Source organism: Zerene cesonia, chromosome 29 (genome assembly GCF_012273895.1).
Source record: "Zerene cesonia ecotype Mississippi chromosome 29, Zerene_cesonia_1.1, whole genome shotgun sequence".
Taxonomy (NCBI): Eukaryota; Metazoa; Arthropoda; class Insecta; order Lepidoptera; family Pieridae; genus Zerene; species Zerene cesonia.
The window spans coordinates 1,113,654-1,141,246 of NC_052130.1; the positions used below are offsets into that span (position 1 = coordinate 1,113,654).

At 35.9% G+C, this 27,593-nt stretch overlaps 1 protein-coding gene across 1 annotated transcript; it reads right to left on the minus strand.

The window, feature by feature from the left end:
* On the minus strand, positions 1 to 27,356 carry LOC119837793 (large neutral amino acids transporter small subunit 1). Its single transcript, XM_038363550.1, has 13 exons — positions 27,201 to 27,356; positions 15,477 to 15,717; positions 11,565 to 11,708; positions 9,491 to 9,593; positions 7,646 to 7,771; positions 6,667 to 6,760; positions 5,777 to 5,918; positions 4,684 to 4,814; positions 3,572 to 3,740; positions 2,260 to 2,353; positions 1,294 to 1,452; positions 775 to 830; positions 1 to 695 (listed from the first exon to the last, which is right to left on the minus strand). Coding segments are annotated over exons 1-13 (1,464 nt in total). The 5' UTR covers positions 27,203 to 27,356; the 3' UTR covers positions 1 to 692.
* Positions 27,357 to 27,593: the final 237 nt, after the last annotated feature.

Genomic DNA, 27,593 nt, shown 5'->3' on the forward strand with positions numbered 1-27,593 from the left:
TTTTTTTTTATTTCTCTCGGTGTTTCTGTCAAATTTCGTACTATCCCCACGAATGTCCACAATTTTTTTTGGGAAATTAAAGAGTACATATTGTATCATTCATAACATTTAACACTTAAACTATACACCACACACTCCATCCTTTTAGTATTCATACAAAAAAAATCCACATAACTCTAAAACTTGCATTATCTGCTATTGTTTTATGGATACTGGCAAGACACATTTCATTTTTTCTGAGAAATTCCGTCTTTAGTAACAATATTTCTGTCAGCTTAAAACGTTAGATAGCGATTTTTTGTACAACATTAGAACACGTTTTTTTATATAAATGGAAAAAATAATTACTTATTTAATTTTTGATGACGTTTGGGTACACTGGCAATCTTGTTCCCTTAATTGAGCGATTATTACAAAAACAATTTTAATTTCTATGCGTATGCGTACGTATAAGAGTACACTGAAAATTATTCAAACGTGCGGAAAATAATTAAAAAAAAATTATCAGGTGTTTAAAATATAAATGTAAATATTAAAATAACGCCAGTACCACACTATTGCAAGTATTTTTTTGTCAACTAGTGATGTACACAGATCTATCGATAAGTCTAATTTTAATATCTTAAATAATTTGCTTGAAACATATATATATTCAGATGTGTGCAATGTCCAGATATGCCAGCTTTGGTCGATTACTGAAAATTTAAATATAAATTAATTTAATATTTACAAAAACATATCTTTTCGACTTTGTCGTTATAAATCATACATTACCTTAATCTTTGGTCGTACTGAGAGAGTTAATTTTTGCATTAAGCAAGTGGCGGCTTCTGAAAAGTTAAAAATAATAAAGTTAAGCAATATTTATTGTTGGTAAGAGTACATTCCAATGATCTAGTAAAAGTTGCAAGAACGTAAATATCGAAAATTTTATATCACGTTTTTTTTCTTCTCATTGTAACAAACTTCTAAAAAATACTGGAAACAAGTTCAAGTTATAATAATAATAAAAATTCACGAAAATTCAAAGAACATATCTCGATTTTAATTTTTAGTTATATAGCATTGAAATACTTCATAAACGAAAAATTTTTAAAGAATTGAAAAAATTTTTATCACGAGGAGGGATTCGCAGAACCGGCGTCTTTTTTGCTTTGGCAAATTGATTGCTGAAGCAACGTCTAGCCTCTCGGCCACCTGTGATCCCACCCCAGCAATCCAATTTCTTCTATTCTTTCAGTTTCATGGGCCTAAGGGGCACCAAAATTATCTCAATTTTCAATGCACACATACCAGTAAGGTACCCCAGCCCATTGAATCTGGTCCTAGGATCCAGCAGCAGCAGGTACACGGGCACGGCGGTGAGTATCATGAGGCAGCCCACGCCGGTCTCGGCGGGCGACGCCACCGCCGGCACCGCGACCACCAGTATCGTGCATATTATGTACAACACTAGAAAGCGTTTGAAAAAAGAACGTGTTTTAAGAGTTTATAAAATAACAGATAAAACTATTTTTAATGTAATTTTGAAAAAAGAACATCATTGATTTTTATTGGGAAAATTAGAAAAATTAAACTGAAAAACAAAAGTGGAGAATAAACTATAATATTCGACTAGCGACTCCTTAAAAATAATCGTTGGTAAATATATTAAATAATAAAATTTCGAATAAGAAATATAGAGAATTCTGTATATCATTCAAAATTGAAAAACAAACAAAAAAGTAGCATCGTAATTTTGATTAAGAGCGAGGCTAATTCTGTGCAGTATTTTGAAAAGGCCACGCTAAATGATTCCAAAAAAATAAAAAATAATTATTCTATTGTAATGTAGTTCTAGAAAGAACCAGAGACATTTGATAAAAATGTGTCATGTAAAATATGAACGTGGAAATTGTGTTTTCCTAAACGTGACAACTTATGTATAACTGTAATTTAAAAAAATAACGTGAGATTCGTGATTATGAAAAGCAACGAATTAACACGTTATTTTTAGCGATTGATTTAAAAAAAACGTGAGTAATGATGCTTAGCGCGGCAATTTTGAAAATAGAACACAATTTTATTTTCAGTCCAGTAATAATAAGGTATATATTTTTATAGAAGTTTATCGTGATTGAAATAAAATAAACTATACTATCTTTTAATTTAGATCACATGCACATGATGTGCAGATTCGATTAAAATCGGTTGAGTAGTTTAGCAGTCCATCGCGGACAAACAACGTGACACGTAATTTATATATATTAAGATGCACACCTGGGAAGAACAAGTTGACCTTAATGGGTCGTTCCAAGTTGGGTTGTGTGTAGCGCAGCACCGGCAGGCACAGCACGGCCGCTCCGATACTTAGCTGAAATAGCATATATTTACTAGAATACAGAAAATATCGAAATATTTAAATATAAATTTACTTGGCGAGAGAGATTTCGTTTTATAATTATTACCGTTACCACGTACCAAATACCAAGGTGAATAAAAAAATGCACGAGATCGAATATAAATATAAATGTTTTTCTATGAAAATAGATGGGGTTAGTTTTTATTTTTGCTCTTATTTTTTGAGGGAGTATACCCCAATTAGCCTAGACCCTCATAGGAGGCCTGTGTCCCAGCAGTGGGAACATATATGAGCAGATGATTATGACGAAATCCCAGTTCTTATGTGAGAGTCGAGCACGCTTTGGTACGAATTGGGCCAGCTTGCACCGGGAAAAACCACACCCTCACAGAAAACCGACATGAAATAGTAGTATGTTACTGTGTTTCGGTGAGTGGGAGAGCCGGATACCCGTTTCCCTTTCCTCACCCTTCCCGGTCCATTCCTTCTTTCCTTATCCCTTCCCCTTTTGAAACTTCTGCGAATGTTTATGGGTGATGATGGATAGCTTACGATCATGTGACCCCAGTGACCTTAGACACTTCTCTATCCCTAGTAACCCCAGTGACCCCCGTGTCCCCAATGATCCCAGAGGCCCCAGCAAGTAGGTGCGAGTGGCGAACCCCACGTGTTCATAGATAGTGATAATCGTTAACCATCAGGTGAACCCAGTTACTCTAGAGACCCCTGTAACCCTATTGACCCCCGTGTCCCAGTGACCCCAGTGACCCCGGCTAGTGGGTGTGTACCCAAGTGTCGAACCCCAACCCACGTTTTCATAGGTAGCACGTGAAGTCCCGTGTCCCCTAGTGGGGTATGGGGCAGATGATGTACATCTGTTTCACTGATCGATTTTTCTTTAGGGATAAGTAGGTAATCAGCCTTCTGTGTCCTGCCAGACCGAGACATTTTTTTTTTCGTGTGTCCCCACCGGGAATTGAACCCAGGACCCTCGGTTCTACGTTCACGCGTTAACCACTATACCAAGGAGGCGGTTTTTCTCATAGGTAGTGATGATTGCTAACCATCAGGTGACCCCAGTGACTCAAGAGACCCCAGTATCCCCATTGACCTCCGTCGCCCCATCATATCCAATGACCCCAGTGACCCTAGCATCTCCTATGACCCCCGTGACCTCAGTAGGATCCCCAGTATCCCCAGTGAGCCCAGTGAGCCCAGCAGGTTGCGTACCCAAGTGGCGAAGCCGACGTAGTTGATGAGCGCCTGTATGTCGGAGACGGCGAGGTAGAGCAGCGAGAGCAGCGCGACGGCCAGCACGGCGGGCGCGGGCGTGGCGCGCGCCGACACCATCGTCAGCAGCCCCGGCATCTGCCCCTGCGCCGCGCCCGCGTAGAACAACCTTGCCGATGCGACATCCACAATTATATCCCTTGTGTCTCACCACTTGTATACTATCATGTGTTACTAGCACTCGTCCCGGTTGCCCCGGATATCAAGTTTTATCCCAAAGGAATATTTAATCGCAGTAAAAACCCAAGTCAGCTCATACGCTGTTTGTATCCCAAATTTCAAATCCATTCAGCAGTTTCAGTGTGATTGACGGACAAACATCCATTCCACCTCCTAGCCCTTCACAGTCCATTCCTTTTTTCCATTCATCAATCCTTTCCTTATCCCTTATCCCTTAAAAGCGGGCAGCGCATAGCTTCTGCGAATGTTCATGGGCGGTGGTGATCGTTTACCATCAGGCGAACCACCAAGTTTACCACAAGCGAATTTTCACATTTATAATATTAGTGTGATCACTTGTATGGTATAGTATTTTGTAGAAAGCAATGGTGGCTCAGTGGTGAGTACCTCGGATGTGAAAATCCATAAGTCGGGGGTACGAGACCAGGCTAGCACGCAGAAAATCTTAATTGTTTTAATTTATCACAGATGTTGATAGCATCACCACTGCTCGAAACGGTGAAGGAAAAAATCCTAAGGAAACCGGCATGACCGAGAATCAAAAGTTCGACGAGGCCAGCGTGGTGGATTATGGCCTGAACCCTCATAGGAGGCCTGTGTTGTAGTTGTGGGAACATGTATGACTCATGATGATGATGATATGTTGATGATGATTATGTTATCTTTGATCACTACATAGTATGCACAAAGTCGATCGTCGATCGATGATTACGCTGGTGATAATAACGGTGAATGTAATTACAATCTATGCCGATATTGATGATGGAGGAGGAATTGTGGTGATGACGTTGTTGTGATGATATTGGTGAATGTAATCATGATCTATGACGATATCGATGATGGTGATAATAATGGTGGTGATGATGACTCACCTGGAAGACGTAAGCAGCACACCGTTAACAGCCCCAAACGTAGACGCAGCCACGAACAGTGGTATAGCAAGTGCGAACCAACCGAACAGTCGCTCAGCGAACGTTACAGCCACTGCAGCTGAATTCAACACCTGCGTACAGATTTCTATTACTCTCATCCTACTAATTATCCTACTAACTATCTGCTTAAACGGTGAAGGAAAACATCGTGAGGAAACCGGCATGTCCAAGAATTAAAAGTTCGACGACATGTGACATCTGCCAACCCGCACTTGGCCAGCGTGGTGGATTATGGCCTGAACCCTCATAGGAGGCCTGTGTCCCAGCAGTGGGAACATATGGGCTGATGATGATGATGATGATGACTAATTATCCTACTTTCTAACCTATCCTATCCTACAAATCCTACTAATATTATGCGAAAGTTTGTGAGGATGTATGTGTGTTTGTTGCTCTTTCACGCAAAAACTATTGAACCGGTTGCAATGAAATTTGATACGTAGTGAACTGGAATAACACGGGCAATTTTATCAAGATATTCCTACGGGATATAGACTTACGCGGGTGATACCGCGTGACGCAGATAGTCTTAATATATACAAATTACGGGTCACGTTGTTGGTCCGCAATGGACTACTAAACTAATCAACCGATTTTAATTGAACTTACAAACCATGGGCAGTTTGATCCAACTTATAAGATAGGATAGTATATATTATTTCAATTACGATAAATAATTATTCGGGCGGAGCCGGGGCGTGCAGCTAGTAGTATATATTTTTGTTTGTCTTGTGCTTAGCAGAGAACGCTTCGTTTATTTGTTTTTTTTTATTTTAATCTAGATTGCATGTACCAAGGGCGAAGCCGGGGCGGACCGCAAGCGCTTGATAAATGAGTAAGAATAGAAAAGATGTGATCACTCAGCGGGATTCGAACCCACGTCTGTTTGCTTTCTTTTGCTACGGTTTGGCATAAAAGACGCGGGTTCGAATACTCGACTACCTCGCGATTAATTTTTTTCAATCATTTAAAATATTTCGCATAAAATAAATACCGACTTTAAAAAAAGGTGATTAAATCGACTATCTCTTACCTCAGTCGGCGACAGAGTCGTGTAAAAGGCGACGTTAGTGAAGGTATATACGATAGTCACCAGCGTACAAGATATCGCGATCGCGCGGGGCAGGTTCCTCACTGGGTCCTTCAGTTCCTCTATGATGAAGTTCAGGTAGTTCCTGAAATGTTTGTTAGAATTTGGGACCTTTTGACGAGTTTAAATCACGTTTAATTATATTTAATCTGACTGAAATAAACCCTATTTATCTAATAATAAATAAGGGTCACGTCAAAGCTGAAACCATCCCAGCTCCTCCTTGAAGCTAAGCAGCTTATGTGGGCTGCTGAAAAGGGGCTATCTATAAATTACGTCACACGAAATTTGGCTTTTTCCACCCCGGCCCCCTATTCGTCACAGCCTGTCACATTTTAAGAAGCTACTCCCCTGATGCGACGTTTTTATTTAAAGAAGGTATTTTGAAACATTAAGCGAAAAAAAGGAGTTTGAATAAATCTCAAAAGATGCCACTTAGATATGTTTAGTAAATTGGTAATAAAACACAATGTGCACAAGAACCATAACATTACACTGCACTGTAGTTTTCATTACCGTGTGCTAGACGACGTAGGGCGACATCTGTTAGCGGCTTTACCACAGTTAGATCAAGTTAGATAATTTTAAATGTCGAATTATAGTACATTTTTAAGCCCCATGTGACGTCGCAAAGATGTTGTTTTTTAATATTTTTCCTTTTATATAAAAATAATTGTATTTTTGTTTATTACACAAAAACTGCTATACTAACTATAAAAAGGACTCATCCATTAAAAGCTTATAACTACATATCCTTGATATGTTCTGTTTGATCTAAAACCATCCAAACAAAACCGCGAAATATAACTAGACTTATATAAAATAAATCTTACCATCCGTTATAAGCGAAGAGACCAGAGTAGAATGACAGAGCGATAGATGTGACATCGTCAGTAGTTCCCTCGAATGTAAAGTTTTCCACGTGTCCTGGGAAAGATGTTTTTAAATTTCATTTGATTTCAAGCTAATTTATTTAACACTATTAAAAAGGGGACAAAAATGGTTAAGTTTTAAATATTTCATGCATATGTTTTTGACGGAAATTAAAACGAGCATAATCAGCATTTTGGACCGACTTCAAAAAAGGATATGAACCGATTTGACGATTTTTTTTATTTGAAAACTGCTGCCTCTTCTCTGCTCCTATTTAAATTTACTCTAGCACTGTCAATTTAGACGTGATTTAGTTTTTTTCTTACAATAATTTTCTATTATCTGTGTAGAAATTGACGATTACAAGGGTTTTTGCTTTTTTTTATTCTAAAGAAAGAGTAACATGGTGTTAATGAATACATGGAAGATAAAGATTACGAGAGAATTGACAAGTACTCAAATGTAGGTATAAATTCTTGAGCTTGAATATAGTACGGCTATCGAAACTGACATTGCATGCATTTATCACGAAAATTAAATAATGAAACCAGAGAGCACCGGATCAAAGCAATCATCTAATAAGAGCTAACTCATTCGTCGCCGACGCCTTCCGACCCTTGCGGTTTCTTTGTATCCAATTAGGACTAGCTGTTTGGGGTATGTGCTGATACCGCTTAAATAATGTGAAACTAATACAGATTTTTTCTCGGTAAAAGTGATTTTTTTCACATTATAGATAGAACTGATGGTGAGCTGATGGATCTGTAGATGCCGCCATATTGGCCTCGGCTGCTCTGACGAGCGCCTCTCACTGTATCCCCACTCCGCCGCCGACCGTCACGCGACATGCGATACACAGACCAACAAAATTTGAGACGATATAATAAAAGTTTCACCTTCTTATTATTAGAAACCTTATTAGACACCTTTCGTACGTACCTAGACAAAGTTGATATATCCCAGCGGCAATTATGATGAACAGAGCGAGTAGTTTGGCGTACGTGAACCAGTCCTGCACGCGGGTCGCGGCCCGTACCGACCAGCAGTTGACGAATGTTAGCAGCACTGGAATGCGTCCATTTTGGGGGTTAGGGGCAAGCTCACTTCGGCACGAATTGGGCCAGCTCGCACCGTAAAGTATCCCGCATCAGAAGACCGGCGTGAAATAGTAGAATACACGATTCGGCACGAGCTGGGCCAACTCGCACTGGAAGGTACACCGACACAGAAAGTATTGCGAATGTGCTTAGTACGGTGAGTGGGAGAGCCGGAAGCCTCTTTCCTTTACCTCAGCCTTCATCATTCTTTTCTGACGTCAATCTGTTCTTATCCCTTATCCCTTAAAACCCCTACAAATGTTCATGGGCGGTGGTGATCACTAACCATCAGGCCAACCATACTATAGCGTATATTTAGGGGTCCATATGTGATTAATACGAAATGAGGTGTTTAATTTAATTAATGTGTTATATAACTACATATTTCAATTATAATTGAATACATACGCACTTTTTAATTTCTTTTTTATAAAATATAAAAAAATGAACTAATTGAGATAAGTAATATGGGATTATCTAGATTATATATGCCAAAGTGAGGTTAGGGTTTATCTCTAGTGCTAATAAAATAGCATAATAATAACGGAAGTATGTTTTGTTGTTTATTTGTCATTAAATCATATTATTTCATATTATTAAATCATATTCTTATTACGTCAAAGGCAAGGAATCAATGGAATGGTTTGGAAATGATACTGGCTATCTTTTATCTCAAACTAGCTTTAGCCCACGGCTTCGCACGCGTACAATCGGTGTAGTTTAATAAATGTAATACATAAAAACTTTTCTGTAGAATCAAGAGTGATTGAACAATGCAACGGATTTTGATGAGGTTTTTTGAATATATAGAGATCTATTTAAAAAACCCATCAAAATCCGTTGCGTAGCTTTAAAGATTTAAGCACAAACATATATAGGGACAGATAAAGAGACTTTGTTTTATAGTATGTGGTTAAGCTATTGATAATGATATTATAAATGTGAGTTTTTATAATTGTGTAATATTTAGGAAGGTCCACTAATACGTGGCTACATAATTTCGACAGGTGCAAGGTCAAATCACAAAATATCACTAAAGTAATGTAAATAATAATTATAATGTATTTTAAAAATGCACATAATTCTGTAGGAGAATTTACAGTCTAACGTTACAACAAGGGCGATGTGTTAAATGTTTTCAAATGAAATAATGAAATAAAAGCATTTAAATTTTTTCCGTCGGCTCTCCTGCTTTCTGAACCGTTGGTAAATGTTAAAACTATGTTATGACGTTTCATAGGTGCTTCTATAAGAATTCTAATTCTAATTGAATAAATAAATATTCGAGATTTATGTGGTAGTCGAGCACGCTTCGGCACGAATTGGGCCAGCTCGCACCGGGGAAGTACCACACCCCCACAGAAGACCGGCGTGAAATAACAGTCTGCTGTGTTTCGTTCGGTGAGTGGGGGAGCCAGAGGCCCATATCCTTTTCCTTCCCCTTCCCAGTCCTTTCCTTTATTCCTCTCGCCAATCCTTTCTTAATCCCTTCCCAATTTAAGGTCGGCAATCCATTTGTAGAGGCGTATGGTCTGTAATCGACTTTACGCCTCTACAAATGTTTATGGGCGGTGGAAGCGCTTACCATCAGGCGTCCCACCAGCTCCATTGCCGATTGTGACATAAAAAAAAAAAGCTTGAGTTTGAAATACATGTTTGATATTGAAAAATACCAGCTAAAACTCACATATACAGCAAGCAGCGAGCAGCCTGGTGGCCTCCTGGGGAGGGTCGCATTCTGAGAATATTGGCTTCAGTACGTACACACTGAACGTCAGCGCTACTATCGCCTGTGAAATATATAAATAAACACTATAATATATTTTAAATATGTTTTATTATCTCTGTGATAAATTATTTATTTGATTTAACAAATTATCTTAAACTAGTTTGTGTTTGGAACATTCCTAACAAACGCTTGTGTCAAGAGGTTCAGCTCTTCCATATAATTATAAATGTAGAAATAAAAAATAATAATTTTACCAAATGATATATGATATCGCCTTCAAATTGTCAGAACTAGATCAAATGTAAACGAGACCACAAGGAGGACACCACTTTCAAATATATAAGATTCATCAAGATGGTTTCACTCCATCGAAAGTTCTAAGTGTTACCTTAGCCAAATCCAAAAAATACACCCATAAAAAATCACCTTCTCCTTTTCTTTCAAGTTTTTCAATTCATAAGATTATATTCAACAAATCCCCTCGACTTTATACTACTGTTCAGTAGTAAGATATCAAATGTACATACTCGTAAATATCAAAGCTCACCCTACCCGTACCTCAAACCTTACGGACCATCAAAGCCATATGGGCTTATACCCAGTTTAGCTTATGCTAGGGTTAGTTCATCCTTGCCAATGACATCACAATTATCATGCGAAAGTCGGAGCTCAGATATCTCGACACCCAATAAAACGCCCCCAGAGTCCATTTATTTCAATACAAAGGAACCAATTTGCAGATCAATAAAGCAAGCAAATCCAATCGCTTCGATTCCCGGATTCAATTAGGTTGATATTGAAGTTCCTGCATTTATTTAGGGAGGAAATTCTACTGGAGCGATGTCAATAAAAGCGCATAGTATTAGATGTAGCTATTGTGTTTTATTACGAACAGGCTGTGTGACCCGGTTTCGCTCACAATTCGTTTAAACGAGTAGAGTTTTTGAGTCTGATGTAACAATTTAACCAGTGGCGTGGCAAGGGGGACAAGGGCCCTGGTGCAAAGGGAAAGAATCGGGCCCTCCTCCCCACTTTCCGCCTTCCTCTCCTCTTTCAAAGCTGAGGTTAGAGGGCCCCCTGACCTCCGGGGCCCTGGTGCACTGCACCACCGGGCCCTATATAGCTACGCCACTGAATTTAACAAATAAGAAATCAAACTATTTTTTTTATAATATTAGTATGGTATATACCATCTGGTATGGTGCCGGCGGCACAGATTATCGTATATATCGTATAATACTATATTTAGCAATAAAAAGTTTGAATGCGCTACTCTCAGGAAAAGTTGGACCAATTACAACCAAATTTTCATCATAAATATTTTTAAAGGCTACATATATATGGATTGCCAAAGGACAACTGGAAAGGACTGGGAAGGGAAAGTAAAAGGAAGGAAAAGTATACCGTCCTCCGCTGCAAAATTTAACATTTTACGAATATCACATAAATAAATCCTATTCCGTAATATGGATAATAGTTAGCCATTAAAACCATTGACCTATTTACTGACTTGTGACGTCACTATCACCTAATCCACGTCACGTCACGTCACGCTAATCCCCTGCGGCCGACTGAAGACTAAGTTCCTCCTTGGATTATACACTAACTATTCATGAGCTGGTACAATTTAATTAAGATGTTGAGTCACATGCGTATTCACGGCGATTGTTTCAACGTCTAATATTTGCTGACATAACTGCGTTTTATCAAACACTAGCATTCCGCCCGCAGCCTTGCTCGCGTAGTCAAGGATAAGATAGACTCGGGGCGTTACCGACAAAGTTCTCGTTCCCGTTAGATTTCCGGGATAAAAACTATCCTATGTCCTTTCTCGGGTCTAAAACTATCTCTGTACCAAATTTCAACCTAATCGGTTTAGCCATTCTTGAGTTATAAATAGTGTAACTAACACGACTTTCTTTTATATATATAGATTATATATAAAACGCGAAGGTAAGGGGATACAGGTATCAGAGTAGAGGCTAAAAACGTTGTGAAAATGGGAAAAACACATTTCTAGAACATTGTGTACCTGTGAACACGGTCGGACGATCATACACTCGATCCACAGACGGACGAACGCTGCGAATGGACCAAACGTCTCCATGATATATGCGTAGTCAGCACCACTCAGCCGGATCATCGTGCCCAACTCTGCGTAGCAATAGGCGCCTACCTGCGAAGGTAGGACATTCAGTATGTTAGGCGAAGGTGAAGAGAAATCTTAATATTATAAAGCTGAAGAGTTTGTTTGTTTGAACGCACTAATCTCAGGAACTACAGTTCCGATTTGAAAAATTCTTTTTGTTAGATAGATAGCAGTTTATTGAGCAAGACTTGAGGCTATATATGTAGCACTACGCTTGCGAACCACTATTATAAAATAAATATGCTCACAGTTGCGGGAAATGTCGATGAACATACGCATAAAAGTGTTTTTAACAACAAACTAAATCGCATACAAATTTTCAATAAGTTAGACCATCGTAAATGGGACCACATGGGATGCACCAGCGTTCAGATAAAAATCCTTCTAAAATTTTGCGAATGCGAAAGTTTGTAAGGATGTGTGTGTGTTTGTTGCTCTTGCACGCAAAAACTACTGAACAGATTGCAATGAAATTTGGTACGTAGACAAGTGGACAACTGGAATAACATTTAGGCAACTTTTTATCCCGTTTTTCCTACGTGATACGGACTTTCGCAGGTGAGACCGCGGGGCGCAGCTAGTTAATAATAAAAATCGATACTGCCAATCAAAAATATACGATAAAAACCTTAAAAAATCCAGTTAAATTAACAACCTTCTCCTTTTTTTTCAAGTCGTATGAAAATAAAGTAATTTACATATGTAGGCAGGCATATTTCTCATGAATAGCATAGCGTTTCCTCTCAAAACAAAGTACTATAATTGTGTTATGTGTGGGCATCTGGTAATGTTATCGGCAAAATGGATACAAATATCTATAAATGACCATTTCTATATTATATTATCTATAACCGACTATTTCTATATTATTATAAACAAAATCAATTTGTTAAGAATGTTTTGAATACATGGGTAGAAATATATACACAATACCAAGTGAAATTAATTCACAAGTCATACTTGGGTTATTTTGAAAACAACTCATTTACAGCGAATGATGGCTAGTCATTTTCTTCCTTCGTTTCCATCTGATTTCCCTAAAGGTCTTGTTAAACAAGTATTACAATTAGGTTCTAACTACAATTTATAAACCGCTGTCAAGACACCCTTGAGTACAATTTAAATCTATACCAATAAAGATAATTGGAGTGCCTGTTTGTTAATTAATTTTATTATATATTAATAACGGGTTGTTGCAAATAGATATGGATATATGCACGTTGCATGTACAAAAAAGTATTTTTTTTTATGTTTGGCTGTTTGTTAGCCTGTCTCTCTGCTTGTTCTGGCTAGTCTCTGGAACGATTGGACCGAAACGGATTGGATGGGACTTTCAACGACCGATAGCTGATGCAATAAGGGATAACTTGGCAAATTTTTATTCCAATAGAACCGCAGACACTGTCATTTATGACTCAAAGGTCTTAGATATCATCTTGTGGTGGTAGACGTTGTAAATAAATACAAAATTAATTGAACTTTTAAATATCTTTATACTTTATTCTTTTGTAAATTGAATACCAGCACAGGAACATTCTAAGGAAGCAACCCAAGTAGATATTCGTTCAATACAATATCAAAGTCGTTGACAAGAAATTGTTTTAGGCAATGAAATATATTTTATGAGAAACACTAGCTGTGTCCCGCAGTTTCACCCTCGTAAGTCCGTACGCTGTAGGAATATCGGCATAAAACGTTGCCTATATGTTATTCCAGTTGTCCAGCTGTCTACGTACCAAATTTCATTGCAATCGCTTCAGTATTTTTTGCGTGAAAGAGCAACAAATACACACACACACACATCCCTACAAAGGTTCGCATCTATAATATTAGTAGTAGGATGAGATAGGATTGTTCATTCCACATACATTTTTTTAAGCCATAAAGTATAGTGCATACAATTTTAATTCGTAACAACAGAAAATTTTGAAAAATTATACGTACGCAGATTTATTTACTATCTATCTGTGCCACGCGGTTTCACTCGTGGTTAAAGACCGTATAATTAACCCTTCTCTTAAATAAGGAAAATATTCTAGCCCAAGCTAATGAGAGAGGCGTGCGATAGACAAAAATTCCTTGAACCAGACCTAATCTAATTAATTCAACGTTTCTTAACAACTCGCTTATCGAAAGTAGGTCATTATCAGCCTCTTAGAAAGTTATTTGCAAATATTTCATTGACAGACGTGATTTCAGAATAATTCTCGCGTATTTTTTACATCACAGGATCTAAAACAGTTGTAACGTTACGAAGGTTAGGCACTTTTCTGCTATGGCAGCTCTATTGGTAATAGCGTTTTCATCTTCTTTCATCTGATCTTTGTTCGCATTTGTTCATAATTAAATCTATATCTATCTAACAGGAAATGATTTTTTTGTTCATGCTATAGCTAGTAATGGATATCAGTATAATTCTACACATTATAGAATTTCTTCACTTTCAATGTCAGCTTAGTGTATGTTATAAAACCTACAATGCTGAGGATATTGCCAGAATGTATCGCTCCATTGGTCTTTATAGTGCGTTACTTAATACAACTTTTCTTAATACGTGTATAGGCCAGGTAAAACGGGCCTAGACAGAGTCCTACAAGATGACTAAGGAAGGAGACCGAGCCCGACCAAGATATAAGGAAATTACCAAACCTAACATCTTGAAACAATACTATCACGGAATGTTTTCAATATTAGAAGGCACTCATTACACTGCAGGTGTTTAAGAGTATAATTATGTTGTTAAACGAAAATCCTTTGAAATGCCTCTGGATCATTTGATACATCCTTATCCTAAGAATGGCCACGTGATCCAAGGTCATTCTGTGGTCACATAACACGTCATTAACTGTGAACCTTGATCTTATAAAATATATCGTTTGCATAATCACGTGTTACGATAGCAAGGAAGTGAAGAAGAGAATTATGGTGAAATTCGTTTTATATTAATTAGCATAATGAATACAAATGTTCAGCGGGTGACATAAAATATAAGCTCTATAATTGTCATCTTTGAATTTTTCAAATGAACCAATAATATTGTCAACAAAGAAAGGTGGACAGACAGGGAAGTATGGATGGGAAGAGAAAAATTTCATTCGTATATATATATATATATTGTGTTAAAGTTTTTTTTTTATTTCTTTTATAAAATGAGTGTAGGAAATTAAAAAGTATTGTATCAGTAGAAGTTATTTAAAACAAACTAACTAAAACGGTTCACGATTTGAACAAAAACCAATTGTCAAATAAATGGGTAATAAATTCGTATCAGGCACGTAATCAAAAATTTCCGGTCTGAAGCATATTTAATTTTCAAAACTATTTTTTATAACTGTTTACCATTTGTATTATATATATGGTATTACATCCATATTTTATCATAATTATGCAGATCACGTGACGACTAACTGCCTGTCATTTAATTCCTCTACACATCGTACAACTCTTTGTAAGGTCAAATATATTTCGGAAAGAAACCGTACGTGCTTATTTATGTGAGCAATATTTTCAGTGCTTTGTATAAAGAGTATGAATCAGAATTTAAACCTTTCACCTTAAGATGCCGTTAACTTCAAAATATAACTGATCAGCTAGCCCCCAGCGGCTTCGTCCGATAAGATATCCCGGGGTTTCCCTCTGATAGTTCCGGTATTTGTGGTATTTCCCGGATATAAACTATCCTATTACCTTGCTTGGGTCACTAACTACCAAAAAGCATACAAATCAGTCCCGATTATAATATAAGCAGGGAAAGTAGGGTTTGGTATCAACTAGAATCATCTCCACTATACTTACCATACTAAAGACACCAGATATGATCCACACAAGTAAACTGGCGTTCACAGATCCCGTGTATCTCAAAACACCAGACGGTGATACGAAGATACCGCTTCCGATGATGGACCCAACGATCACGGTGATGCCGTTCAGTAGGGACATTTTGGCCTCCAACGCGCCGCCTTTGTCATCTTGCTCTGTGTCAGATTTCAGAGCATCTGTATCGCACTCATCCTCACCGGATTTCGCTTTTGGTGACCTGGCGACAATAACATTAAGAAGTAAATTAATACAATGATAGATTTTTTTTATCTGTAGTGTGGTGTGCTTAGTAAAGGTGTGTTATCATTATTACTATTTAAAATGTTAGCTAATGGTGATAGGCGAAATTTGTTTAAATATCAATCAGCATTTTACCATCATCACTCCATTTGTTTTCACTTAATGTTTTCATTCATCGATTAATAGTAATTTACGAAACTTATAATATTCTTGTAAGAATAATAAATAATAAATAATGGAGTACCGAAACCGACGGGGTTATCTTTATAGCGTTATAGGCATCACCGCCGAAATCTCGATGTCAACTATATCCATTATACATATGGACCATAAAATTAATCTTTGAATGTGGAAATCCAATATTTTGATATTATAAAGAAAATCTACACGGGGGTCTAATAACATCGTAGCAATATGCTACGGACGTCTACGTAATACAACGCGGAACATTTTTATTTGCAGTAAATCTATACTAATATTATAAAGCTGAAGAGTTTGTTTGTTTGAACGCGCTAATTTCAGGAACTACTGGTCCGTTTTGAAAAATTCATTCAGTTTTAGATAGCCCATTCATTGAGGAAGGCTTTAGCTCTATTACCACGAGAGAAGCCGGGGTGGACCGCTAGTCATTTATAATTGCTTATATAATAATACGTAAATGAAGGATAATGTGTAAGTAGAGTTTAATATTAACACAGTCATTTAAATATTAAATTATTATTTAATAAGAATAAAACAAGAAATCTTAAAGATATAACACAACAAAATTCAATTGAGAAATAATTTCTTATTAGTAATTGAATGACCACCTCTGCGAATGCTATATGGAACTTATTCCCAGGCTTTTATTTAGTCGACTCAAAGGAATGCATTCAAAGGGGCTATTGTAAGCGAATGGGGTCACACAAGGATGAACTCTTGGTCTCCTTTTGTATGTTATAGCTGTTTGTAGGGTCAGCAGTAAAAGAAAGCATTTGCCAACAACCGAACTGGCAAAGCCAGTATAATGCATTCTTCAATGTACGTTAAGCCGATATTAGTATTATAGAACATATGAAAAGGAAATCGTTGCATCTTAGAACAAAATCTGATTCATTTCATAAATGTTAAAAGTACATTTGTGCATAACAAACTTGGGGCACATTGAGCTATAGTAGTATGAATTTATAAAAACTAATTATTATTGAAATTGTTACAAAATTGGTATCGTGAAACATTGTTATATTATTATATTTTTATTTTTTCTAACACTATTCATTGCTCGTCAATGCCCGTAAGTGTTATAGTTTCTCAATAATGTATTTTATTAACAATAAGAGACGCATAAAATTTGGGATGCTATATGATATGATTTTAATCGCTTGTTAGTGGACCTCCTGATCGAAACCTTGCTCTTGCATGCCACAAAGCGTATTGCGCTGAAACATACATTCATTATATCAACATTGCAATAAAAAACGATCATATAAGGGTAAGAGAAGATCCACTATAACAAATTATTTAATATTTACTTCATATATATTTCAATATAGATACAGAATGCATCAATTTAGAAAACAATGTCAATGTTTATAAATAGTTAAGTCTAGTCTTAAATTAAACGGACAGATTTCATCGCAGCGTTTGATAGCGTCATCAATTGACGAAGCGTACTTATCAGAGTCAAAGGTTCACTGATAAGTCCTTGGTATATGCCGCAACAATGAAAGTTCGCTGCACTTTATCACGGCATTGCGAATCTCTTTTTGATTGTGGGTTAGCTTGATACGGAATGGACTCTTCTGTGTAGAACACTCTATCTGATAAACATGTTTATTAAAAACTTATCCGAGGCATACAAATCATTACTTTATAATATTGAAATTTTCCTTAACTGCTTACGAGACTAATAATTTTTTTCAACTTTTTTTACGTAGTTCTTCTACCATCTTTTCCCTACAAAACAAAGTCGCCGTTCCGCCTCTGTTCTGTGTGTCTGTATGCTTGGATCTTTAAAATTACACAAACGATTTTGATGGTTTTTCATACTTAGAGTGATTCGAGAAGAAGATTTATAATGTATAGTAGCATAAAAAAAGGGATTGGGAACACGTGCGTAGTCGCGGGCAAAGGCTATTTTTAAGTACTAAACACTAGATTTCCGCCCTATGCTTTACAAACGTGCACTCCAGAGATATGGCTCGACTGCTCCCCATACAAAATTCAACCCTCTTGTTGGACCCTCTTAAAATATGTTTTCGCAATAAAATGTAAACTATGCCTTTGTCCTAGAGTCTATTTTTTATTTTATACTCCATCAATGGATTTGGTTATTTTGGCGAGATGGTGTGAACTCTATTGAATTAAAAATAATAGGAAGCTTTTTTTAAGCTAGCGTATAATCGAGCATGACGGCATTATAGCAAGGAAGTTTAGCTATACCATACGAATATAATATATATCTTCGATTCAATGGTCCCTTGGTATAAGACAGGAATCTTGATATCCGGGCGGAACCGGGACGAGCATCTAGCATAGAGTAAATCTCCAACTGTATAATAAGCGTAATTGTGAATTAAGAACTTAAGCATATTTAGGTCCAAAAATGAAAAACCTTCTGGCAGCAATCTTCGAGCTGTTTCCGTCAATATGATAAGTTTTATGATCTTCGAAAAAGATAAATTTTTACACCAAACGTTCGTTCAAAGTAAATATTATTGAAAAAACTTGTGATAACAATGAGAAGCAAATAGATAATGCTCAATGTGTGACCTCATATCGTTATATTGGTGATACATAAGCTTTGATTGTGGCGCCATGTAATTCTTATTTTTGGGACTAAGACTGTATACTATGTAGTATAAAAATTATAACATATATGATCTAGATGTTCTAGTTAGCAACCTATTTAATAATTAGTTATTGTTTGATGTAACTATCTGTCCGGTAACATTGTAAGTACATTACAATATATATCTTAAAATTGTGATCAAGCGGCTTGAAAGTAAAGTCATACTACAATTTTTTCTCGATATATCGAATTTCTATATTGTTTACGTTTGCGAATAGTAAATACTCGGTTCAAATAATAATTGCGATATTTTCGCGCTCTAATACATTCGCATCTAAAGTAAAATATTGCGTTATATTAAGTAAATGTTACGGAGAGTTTACAGGTAATGTAAAGTACTTTAAAAAATATATTGAAACTTGTGTCTCATACTTACAAGATTGAAATTTCACAATTCCTATTCTACCTGAATATTTGAGTTAAATATTTCGAAGCGTTTTTAACAGCCCAGCTTTATCTGTACCAACCTAAACAAATGAAAAAAAAACTACAAGAAAAACTTAATTCTTAAATAACTGTACACTCAAGTAATTCATACAATCCGACATTATGTAAATATATTTACTTATTTATTGTGATACGATAGTTTATTGTCTGCAAGATAATTGCGATGACCTTGTCTCGATCGATCTGACGAAACTGGGGCATTTCAAACTATACTTTTGCGTCACTGATTTAGGTCTTTTGAAAAGCATGTATTTTGTCTAATTTATGTCTTCACGACCAATTACTTTTTTGGCGCCAAATGGTTTGATTGTATACATCAATTAAAAAAAAAACATCATAAATGTGTTGTATTTAATGCACGTAGTGTACTTTAATTGGCTATGGGGTCAATTATCGAATCGCATCGTTTACCCTGAGAATGCGCTGGGAATGGACTGAGTGACAAAAAGGAAACGGGACTCCGCCTTTAATGACCTGACTTACAAATAGTGACATTTTAGTTGGATATACGCTTTATCATATGCACTTTAATATACGAAAAGGCCCTTCGGGTTTTAACTAAGTTTTCCCTGCGCAGCGACGATATAAATTTCCGCCTTTCTTCTCTTTTAGCCAGTAATTGGCCGTGAGTGACCTATTTTATTTGTGGATACGTACATATTATCAGCTCATTTTTGCATGAACTGATTGCTAAGCAGGGCGGAGCCTCTATTAGGCGGAGCCGGGGCGAGTGACTAGTTAAAACATAAAAACAATGTATGCATACATGTTACAATTAAAATATCGAACATTTTATATGCCGAGACAATTATTACAATGCTACAATGTACAATAAATAGCTTATGCAAGCTTCGTTTAAACTATTCACATGGGACATGACGCAATATTTTAGCGGCAATACATAAGCCCTAGACTTAGAGTATTTCTTTTATAGGGCATACAATTTGATTCAGCAATGCTGCTGTTTACCGTTCAAAATTTTTGTTTAAGTTCTCATTTTTTTGTAAATTTTATTACTTCGGAGAGATTACTAACAATACTCATAAGAGATTCTTTACCATTAAATGTTTAGTGTTCTCAATACGAGTCCAGTATAATCCTATCCTACTCATATTATAAATGCGAATGTATTTGTAACGATGTGTGTATGTTTGTTGCTCTAAAGTACTGGGTTCTTTTAAGTACTGAACCTATTGCAATGAAATTTGGTACGTAGACAGCTGGACAACTGGAAGAATATATAGGCAACTTTTTATCCCGATATTCCTACGGGATACGGACTTACGCGGGTGAAACCGCGGGGCGCAGCTAGTAAAGAATAATAATGAAATGTCGAAACTTAAAAGGTTTATTAGATATTGTCAAATTATTATTACGCAATATGACTTAATACGAATGTACAATTGAAACAAGAAAAAATCGGATTCCATAGTCCTTTTAGATAGAATCCAATCGAATTAAAAAATATTTAAATTTAAGCTACAAAATATACCATAAATCATAAAAGACTTCCGTGAATTCAAAACATAAATTACTACTCGTATATAAGTAAATAAAAACTTGACAAACCACAAGAGCGCATAATATGACAATTCCCGGAGTTACCAAAATTATCGGTTCCGTTAAGGAGTCAACTTTTTCACAAGCTGATATAATTGTGGATAATTTATCATGCCTGGCCAATTAGGGAAGGTAGACAGGAGGTCATTACACTCTGAATACATGTACATGCAATCTTATTGTCATCCTGAGTAAGGTTTTGTACTGGTCCATACGTTCACAAACGTATGTCATAATTTTCTTAATGTAATTTTGGAAAGAGTTGGAATTAAGTCTCAGGATTCCGTATTAATATAGGTAGGCTGAAGAAAGACCTGCAGCCTAGACTACTAAGATCACTTGAATAATCGCCTAAAAAACTCGCCGTGTCAAAGTCGCTGTGTAGGGTAGCATACCAGGTCATTTTCTCCTCCAACTATACTAAGCGTATTATATGTATATCTGCATAAATTCTCACAAGCATATAATGTTGTGTTTCGTTCATAAAGAGGGGCAGTGGGGGGACGTGAGGTGTTTGATATTACAAAACATATATTTATTGTATTTTCTTGTGTTTGACTTTACACGAGTATTATACATTTTAACTTTTTAAACGGTTTTAACGGATTTTAAACGCGATTTATTCATTATATTATTAACCCGGCGTTTCAAACACTTTACAGCGAGTGTGGTCACGGGGAGACTGTCTCAGTGTGCGAAAAGTTTTTAATATCTAAATATTTTTATTGATTGCCTTAACTGGATATGAGCGCAAATCTTTCGTTCGAAAATAATTGTATTCTGAAAGATATAACGTATATATATATATATATGGCAATAGATAAAATAACTACGAAAACAGGATAAAGTCCAATTGTCTGATAATTCCAAAGACGCAATTTACATGTAGAAATGACAGACGATAAAATTACTTTCATTCGTGACTATAAAGCCTTCCAATACGATATGTACAATAAGAGATCGATAAATAAACGTTTCGTCAAATCTATTGTTAACATGCCCTTAGGTTTTGGAAATGTCGAGAGAATTGGATAACGTTATATAAACAAAATGAGTTACATAATTGAATATTATTTACCAGTTAATTATATATTGGTCATTTATATCATAGGTCTATTTGGGGTCGCGAGTTTTGAATCATAGATTTAAACTATTCAGCAAAAAAGTCAATTAAAAAAAAGCAGTTTTTATTATTTTTATATATAATGATAATGTTGTTTTTTTTTTGAGAGGCTAGGCGTTGGTACGGTATAGCGAAAAGACGCGGGTTCGAATCCCGCCTCGTGATCGATTTTTTTCGATTGTTTCAAAATTTCTCATAGTTTATCGTATTAAATTTTAGAAACTTAATATCTTTAATCCGCCTATAGACGTATTTTAGGACATATCAAATTTAGATATATTCCTGCAAAAATTTTCAATTCCATTCAAATTTCATCGTGATATGATAATCCATTTTTGCTGTAAAGGATAACAATCTTAGACGACATATAAGGTTGAGGTATATAACTATTAAAAACGGTTTCTCGTGTAAATAGGGCTTAATTCTATAAACATGGTAAAGGTATGGTTATTACGTCTATCATTACGTTATTAGCATTACGAAATGCTCTGTATTCAGCAGTTGTTTAAATAAAACCTTTATATTCATATAGATACTTTATTTATTACTTTCAGTTGTTTTTCATTATTAATACGTTATAGATAATCGTGAAATGATGTTCAAACGTAAAATGCGAAGACATTACTTCAATTACAACATAATTATTTGCTTTGAAATAGTCAGGACTCGACCTAACTTAAATGTTACTACACGAGAGGCACCAGATATCTAATAAAAAAAGAATGACAAAATTTTTTCCACCCAGTAAAATCAATGACACAGTATAACATAATAATACGTTCGAATTAAAACTCTCCTCCTTTATAGAAGTCGGTAACTATAATGTCGCAGGAGCTTAATATTCGGCACTGCATGCCAATTGCCACCGCTAGTTATTGGGAACTAAGGAGGAATTATTTTTATAAGCATTTCCCGATATGTATATAATATAAGCTGATAGACCCAGCCCGGATTAATCCGGGTTAAAAATAAAAACAAAATAAATAAATGTTAAGCTTTTTCTCTCACTTCAAAGAGAACTGCAATGGCCAATAATTTCGGTTCCATATCTTCTATTGAATTTTTTAATTTTTTTAATCAAGGCACTTTCGGCGGGAAAACAATTATAAATCCAGTATTCCTTTTAGCTATAGTATACTTTAGCCCAATATTAAAGGGCCAATTGCAAATGCAACGATAGTGTTGTGCAATACTCCTTTGGTTATACGAATTTCAAAGGGATAGTTCAAAAGCATCAGGTAAAAGCATTGTTGGGGTTATAGTAACAATTATTGGTTATGACACTATTAGGTATATTCTACAGATACAAAGAATTCAAAATAAATTATGGTGAAATATTGAAGTGAAACTTCGTTAGAATCGTTGTGATTTCAAAGCTGATGCAACGGAAAATGACAGGTAAAAGACACAAATACAAAAATGTGTAGAATGAAGCCGGCAAAGAATGAAACAGAAATATACATACTATTTTATTCATTCTTTTGTCGATTTACTAAAATTTCCCTTCCATCGTGTGTGAATCGCACACACAACGTTTTTTAATATCTTTTTAACTATATATATTTATTATATAGAATTAATCAAAATTCTATAGTTTACGAAATGCTCGGAAAAACATACCCGATATTCAGTATAAATGATTATCTTTAACCATTTTCTCAGAAACCACCTACTATGCTATTGCAACTTTTTAAAACAATAATAATTCCAGTATGGGAATTTGATGGTCCTAGACGACCACTTCAATAAGTAATGCTTTCAGACGTCGTCCCCACGGGAGTAAAAAACGTTTTATAATATACGAATCGTCAGTTTATAACTTGTCATCATCATCATCATTATCAGCCCATATATGTTCCCACTGTTGGGACACAGGCCTCCTATGAGTGTTTAGGCCATAATCCACCACGCTGGCCAAGTATAACTTGTATATAATTTCATTATTTCAGAGCCACGATAAGAAAGCTTCTAATAAGCCTCTAATAAATAAAGATTTCAAAAAAGGACGCAAGCCCTTAGCAGATTCAAGGGGTTTTGATATATTGTAGTATGGTGAGGTCAAAGGTAAGGGCACGTGTTACCTCGGGGTTCAAAGGTCAACTTTGTCGATCGATACCACGTGAGCGCGGGTTTGGGGTTATAATGCATGTGAACATGGGCGTTAGCTAGGTGGGTTAAGGGGGTTCCAACCAAGAAAGTTAAGGTATTAAAAACCAAAGCGACCTACAATTACTACGTTTTTATTTACACACACAGTAGTTTATATTGTTCCATTTATCGATAAGGCATTCGCAAAATACCTTTGGAACTTTTTTCAGTATATTTTTATTACATAAACATTATATATGGTTTTTATGTACTTTTCGGGAACCATGTATACGATGAAGTGATATATAATCACTACATAGTATAAAACAAAGTCGCTTTCTGCTAGGGACAGCCCTATGTGTGCTTAAATCGTTAAAACTGCGCAAAGGATTTTGATAGGGTTTTTTTTTTAATAGATAGACTGATTCAAAAGGAAGTTTTATATATTTTACATCTATAAAACTACTGCGAATTCACGCGTGCGAAGCCGCGGTCATAACCTAGTAGGTATATTATATAATAACAATTACAAAATCCCTATTTGCACATCCTATGCTACTAATATATAAATTAAACTAGCTGCACGCCCCAGCTCCGCCCGGGTTGTCATTTATCGTAATTAAAATTATTTAAACTATCCTATCTCTCAAGTTGGATCGAACTGCACATGGTGTGCAGTTATGGTTGTTATAATCGGTTAAGTGGTTTAGGAGTCCATTGAGGACAAACATTGTGACACGAGATTTATATATATAAAGATATAAATGCAAAGTTTGTAAAGATGTATGGTGGTTTTCGTTACTCTTTCACGAAAACCACACAACGAATTACGATGATACTCGGCAGCGTAGTAGCTTATGCAACGGAATAACATATAAGCTATAGAAATATTAATCAACTAATCCTACCAAGATCTATATTTAGCTAACTCTTCTTGAATTTGTTATTCATTTATTAATGTTAGTTAATATTGCGAAATATATTGCGAAATTTGCTCGAAACGGCGAAGGAAAACATCGTGAGGAAACCGGCATGTCTGAGAATCAAAAATTCAACGACATGTGACATCTGGCAACCCGCACTTGGCCAGCGTGGTGGATTATGGCCTGAACCCTCATAGGAGGCCTGTGTCCCAGCAGTGGGAACATATATGGGTAAACCACTAAACCGCAACACCACCCGAGATGCAGAGGCACTACGGTTAAAATATATTATATATAAAAGAAAGTGGTGTTAGTTACACTATTTATAACTGAAGAACGGATTAGCCAATTTGGCTGAAAATTTGTGCAGAGGTAGCGTGGACCCAGGAGACGGACATAGGGTAGTTTTTATCCCGGACATCCCACGGGAACGGGAACATGCTAGAAAAACCCCGGGTCTAAGTTTCCTGCAACTACGCGGGCATAGCCGCGGGCGGATAGCTAGTAATAAATATATTTAAAAAAATAACGACTAAAAAAACATGCATAGTCTTGTCTTCCACAGAGTATACGTAAGGAATATACTTAACAAGCTGCCCCCGCGGTTTCACCCGAGTAAGTCGTCACCCGTAGGAATATCGGGATAAAAAGTTGCCTATATGTTATTCCAGTTTCCCAGCAGTCTACGTACCAAATTGTATTGCAATCAGTTCAGTAGTTTTTGCGTGAAAGAACAACAAACGTATGCACATCATTACAAATTTTCGCATTTATAATATTAGTAGGATTAGTAGGATAGGATAAACTCATGAAACTATTGTATTGTCACCGATCCTTGATGAATGTATAGAGTGAATTAAATCAATCCGTTTATAGTCGCTTACAGTCGCGTCTAATCGAAAGCAGTTACATTTAAACATACAGGTGAAGCTAATACAAGCATGTTAAAAATTCGTAGATTGCCGAGTAGTGACAATCCTACTCCTACTATATCCTACTAATATTATAAATGCGAAAGTTTGTAAGGATGTGTGTGTGTTTGTTGCTCTTTCACGCAAAATCCACTGAACCGATTGCGTTGAAATTTGGTACCTAGATAGCTGGACAACTGGAATAACATATAAGCAACTTTTTATCCCGATATTCTTACGGGATAATGACCTACGCGAGTGAAACCGCGGTGCGCAGCTAATATATAATATCAGCATTGCACCCGTGCTTTTTCTGTTTTATAAGAAATTGTAGTGACTTGGTACTATTTGACCATTTTAGGACTTCAGTGTAGAAAATAATTATTTAATCTTAATTTTATAAAATTATGTACCGCTTTTTACATAATGTAATGCTTTATAAAGTGTAGGTATTTAGAATATGTATATTTTTTTGAATAATGTATAAAAATTAGTACATCGCACCATATTCAGTAAAATATAAGAGACCTGAAGAATAGAAGATCCCTTCAGCAGTAACAAATAGGCTGATGATGATGCGTTTTATTTATTTTCAGTATTGAAGCAGTTTCCGTAGATAATATTTGTTGTTGCAACCATCCAAAATATTATAAACGAGAAAGTTTGTAAGTATCGATTGATAGAGATGGATGTTTGTTACTCTTTCACGCGAAAAGGGCTTATCGTAACTGTACGAAATTTGATATAAAGATAGATTATAGTCTGGATTAGCACATAGCCTACCCGGGTACCACGCGGATGACGCCGCGGCTTACAGCTAGTCCACTAAAATTGTTGTATAATTGAAGTGGTTCACTAGTAAATTTAGGCAATTATGACGCGTGTTTAATATATACTTATAATTTTCTTTTACTTTACATTTAAAAAAAACTGTAAAAGTTATAAGGAAATAATAGGACACGAGTGGGTTTAATTAAAAGCAAAATACATCAAAAACTATGTTATTTCACATCATCATCATCATCATATCCACAAAAAATGCTCTATAAAAGTTTTCTTGTTATATCATTTTACATGTCCATATTGTATAATCTTGGTTTCGTAAGATAATAACAAGATATTTCTTTGATTATTGCAATAATGAGAGCATTTTTGATGCTTTCTCTATTTCACTATGTTTAACAATGTAAGTAGCTGACGAAATTTTGTGAAGACACGCGGATGCAATAATTGAGAATTTGTTAATTTTGTCAAGTAGTAAAGAATCACCTCGCTTCTGCAAGGTTAAATCTTTCATTTATTTAATGGGTATGTAAAATATATATTGATATCTAATTATAAGAGTTCCTATTTTTATATAAATAATAATTTTACAAATTTCGACTATATCGTTACAGCTGGATGACCTTCGACCAATCATAAATTGAACTATTAGCATAATAATCACCAAATAGTGTCGCACTGATAACCTTTTAAGAGAAGATATTATCGCGAACTTTTCTATGTCAATATAAAATATTAGAAATGAAATTTATATAAATACTTATTAAAAAAAAATCAATAATATTCTGTACTTACATTTTTATGGTAATCAATAGATTTACTATGATATGATTTTTTAGTCACTACACTGATTTTTCCCGCCTTTTTGAAATGGGGCGACTAAGCCCGCCAAGACGGACCGCGAGACTGCCGTGCGCCAATTCAAAGAGAGAGGGAATATCAGCTCTGTATGAGAGCAATAGAGAGATGCAGAGTTCGTACGTATTGAACGAGATTTTCGAATGAGGGATGAATTGGGGTGGTTTACGTGAGATGGGTTGTAAGATATTTTTAGAACAATATTTTTCCTTCCCCTTGTTTTAGAGTGTCGCACGTTTATGAAACTGTATTTCCGTTTAACATTAATTAAATTTGTACCAATTTCGCGTGGAGTTCTGATTTCGTACATTAAAAGGTACATGCAATACT

Coding starts and splice junctions, on each gene's coding strand:
- LOC119837793 (XM_038363550.1), bottom strand. Junction 7,772..9,490: donor GCTCGCTGCTTGCTGTATAT/GTGAGTTTTAGC, acceptor GACGCATTCCAG/TGCTGCTAACATTCGTCAAC. Junction 3,741..4,683: donor GTGCTGCTTACGTCTTCCAG/GTGAGTCATCAT, acceptor CGCATCGGCAAG/GTTGTTCTACGCGGGCGCGG.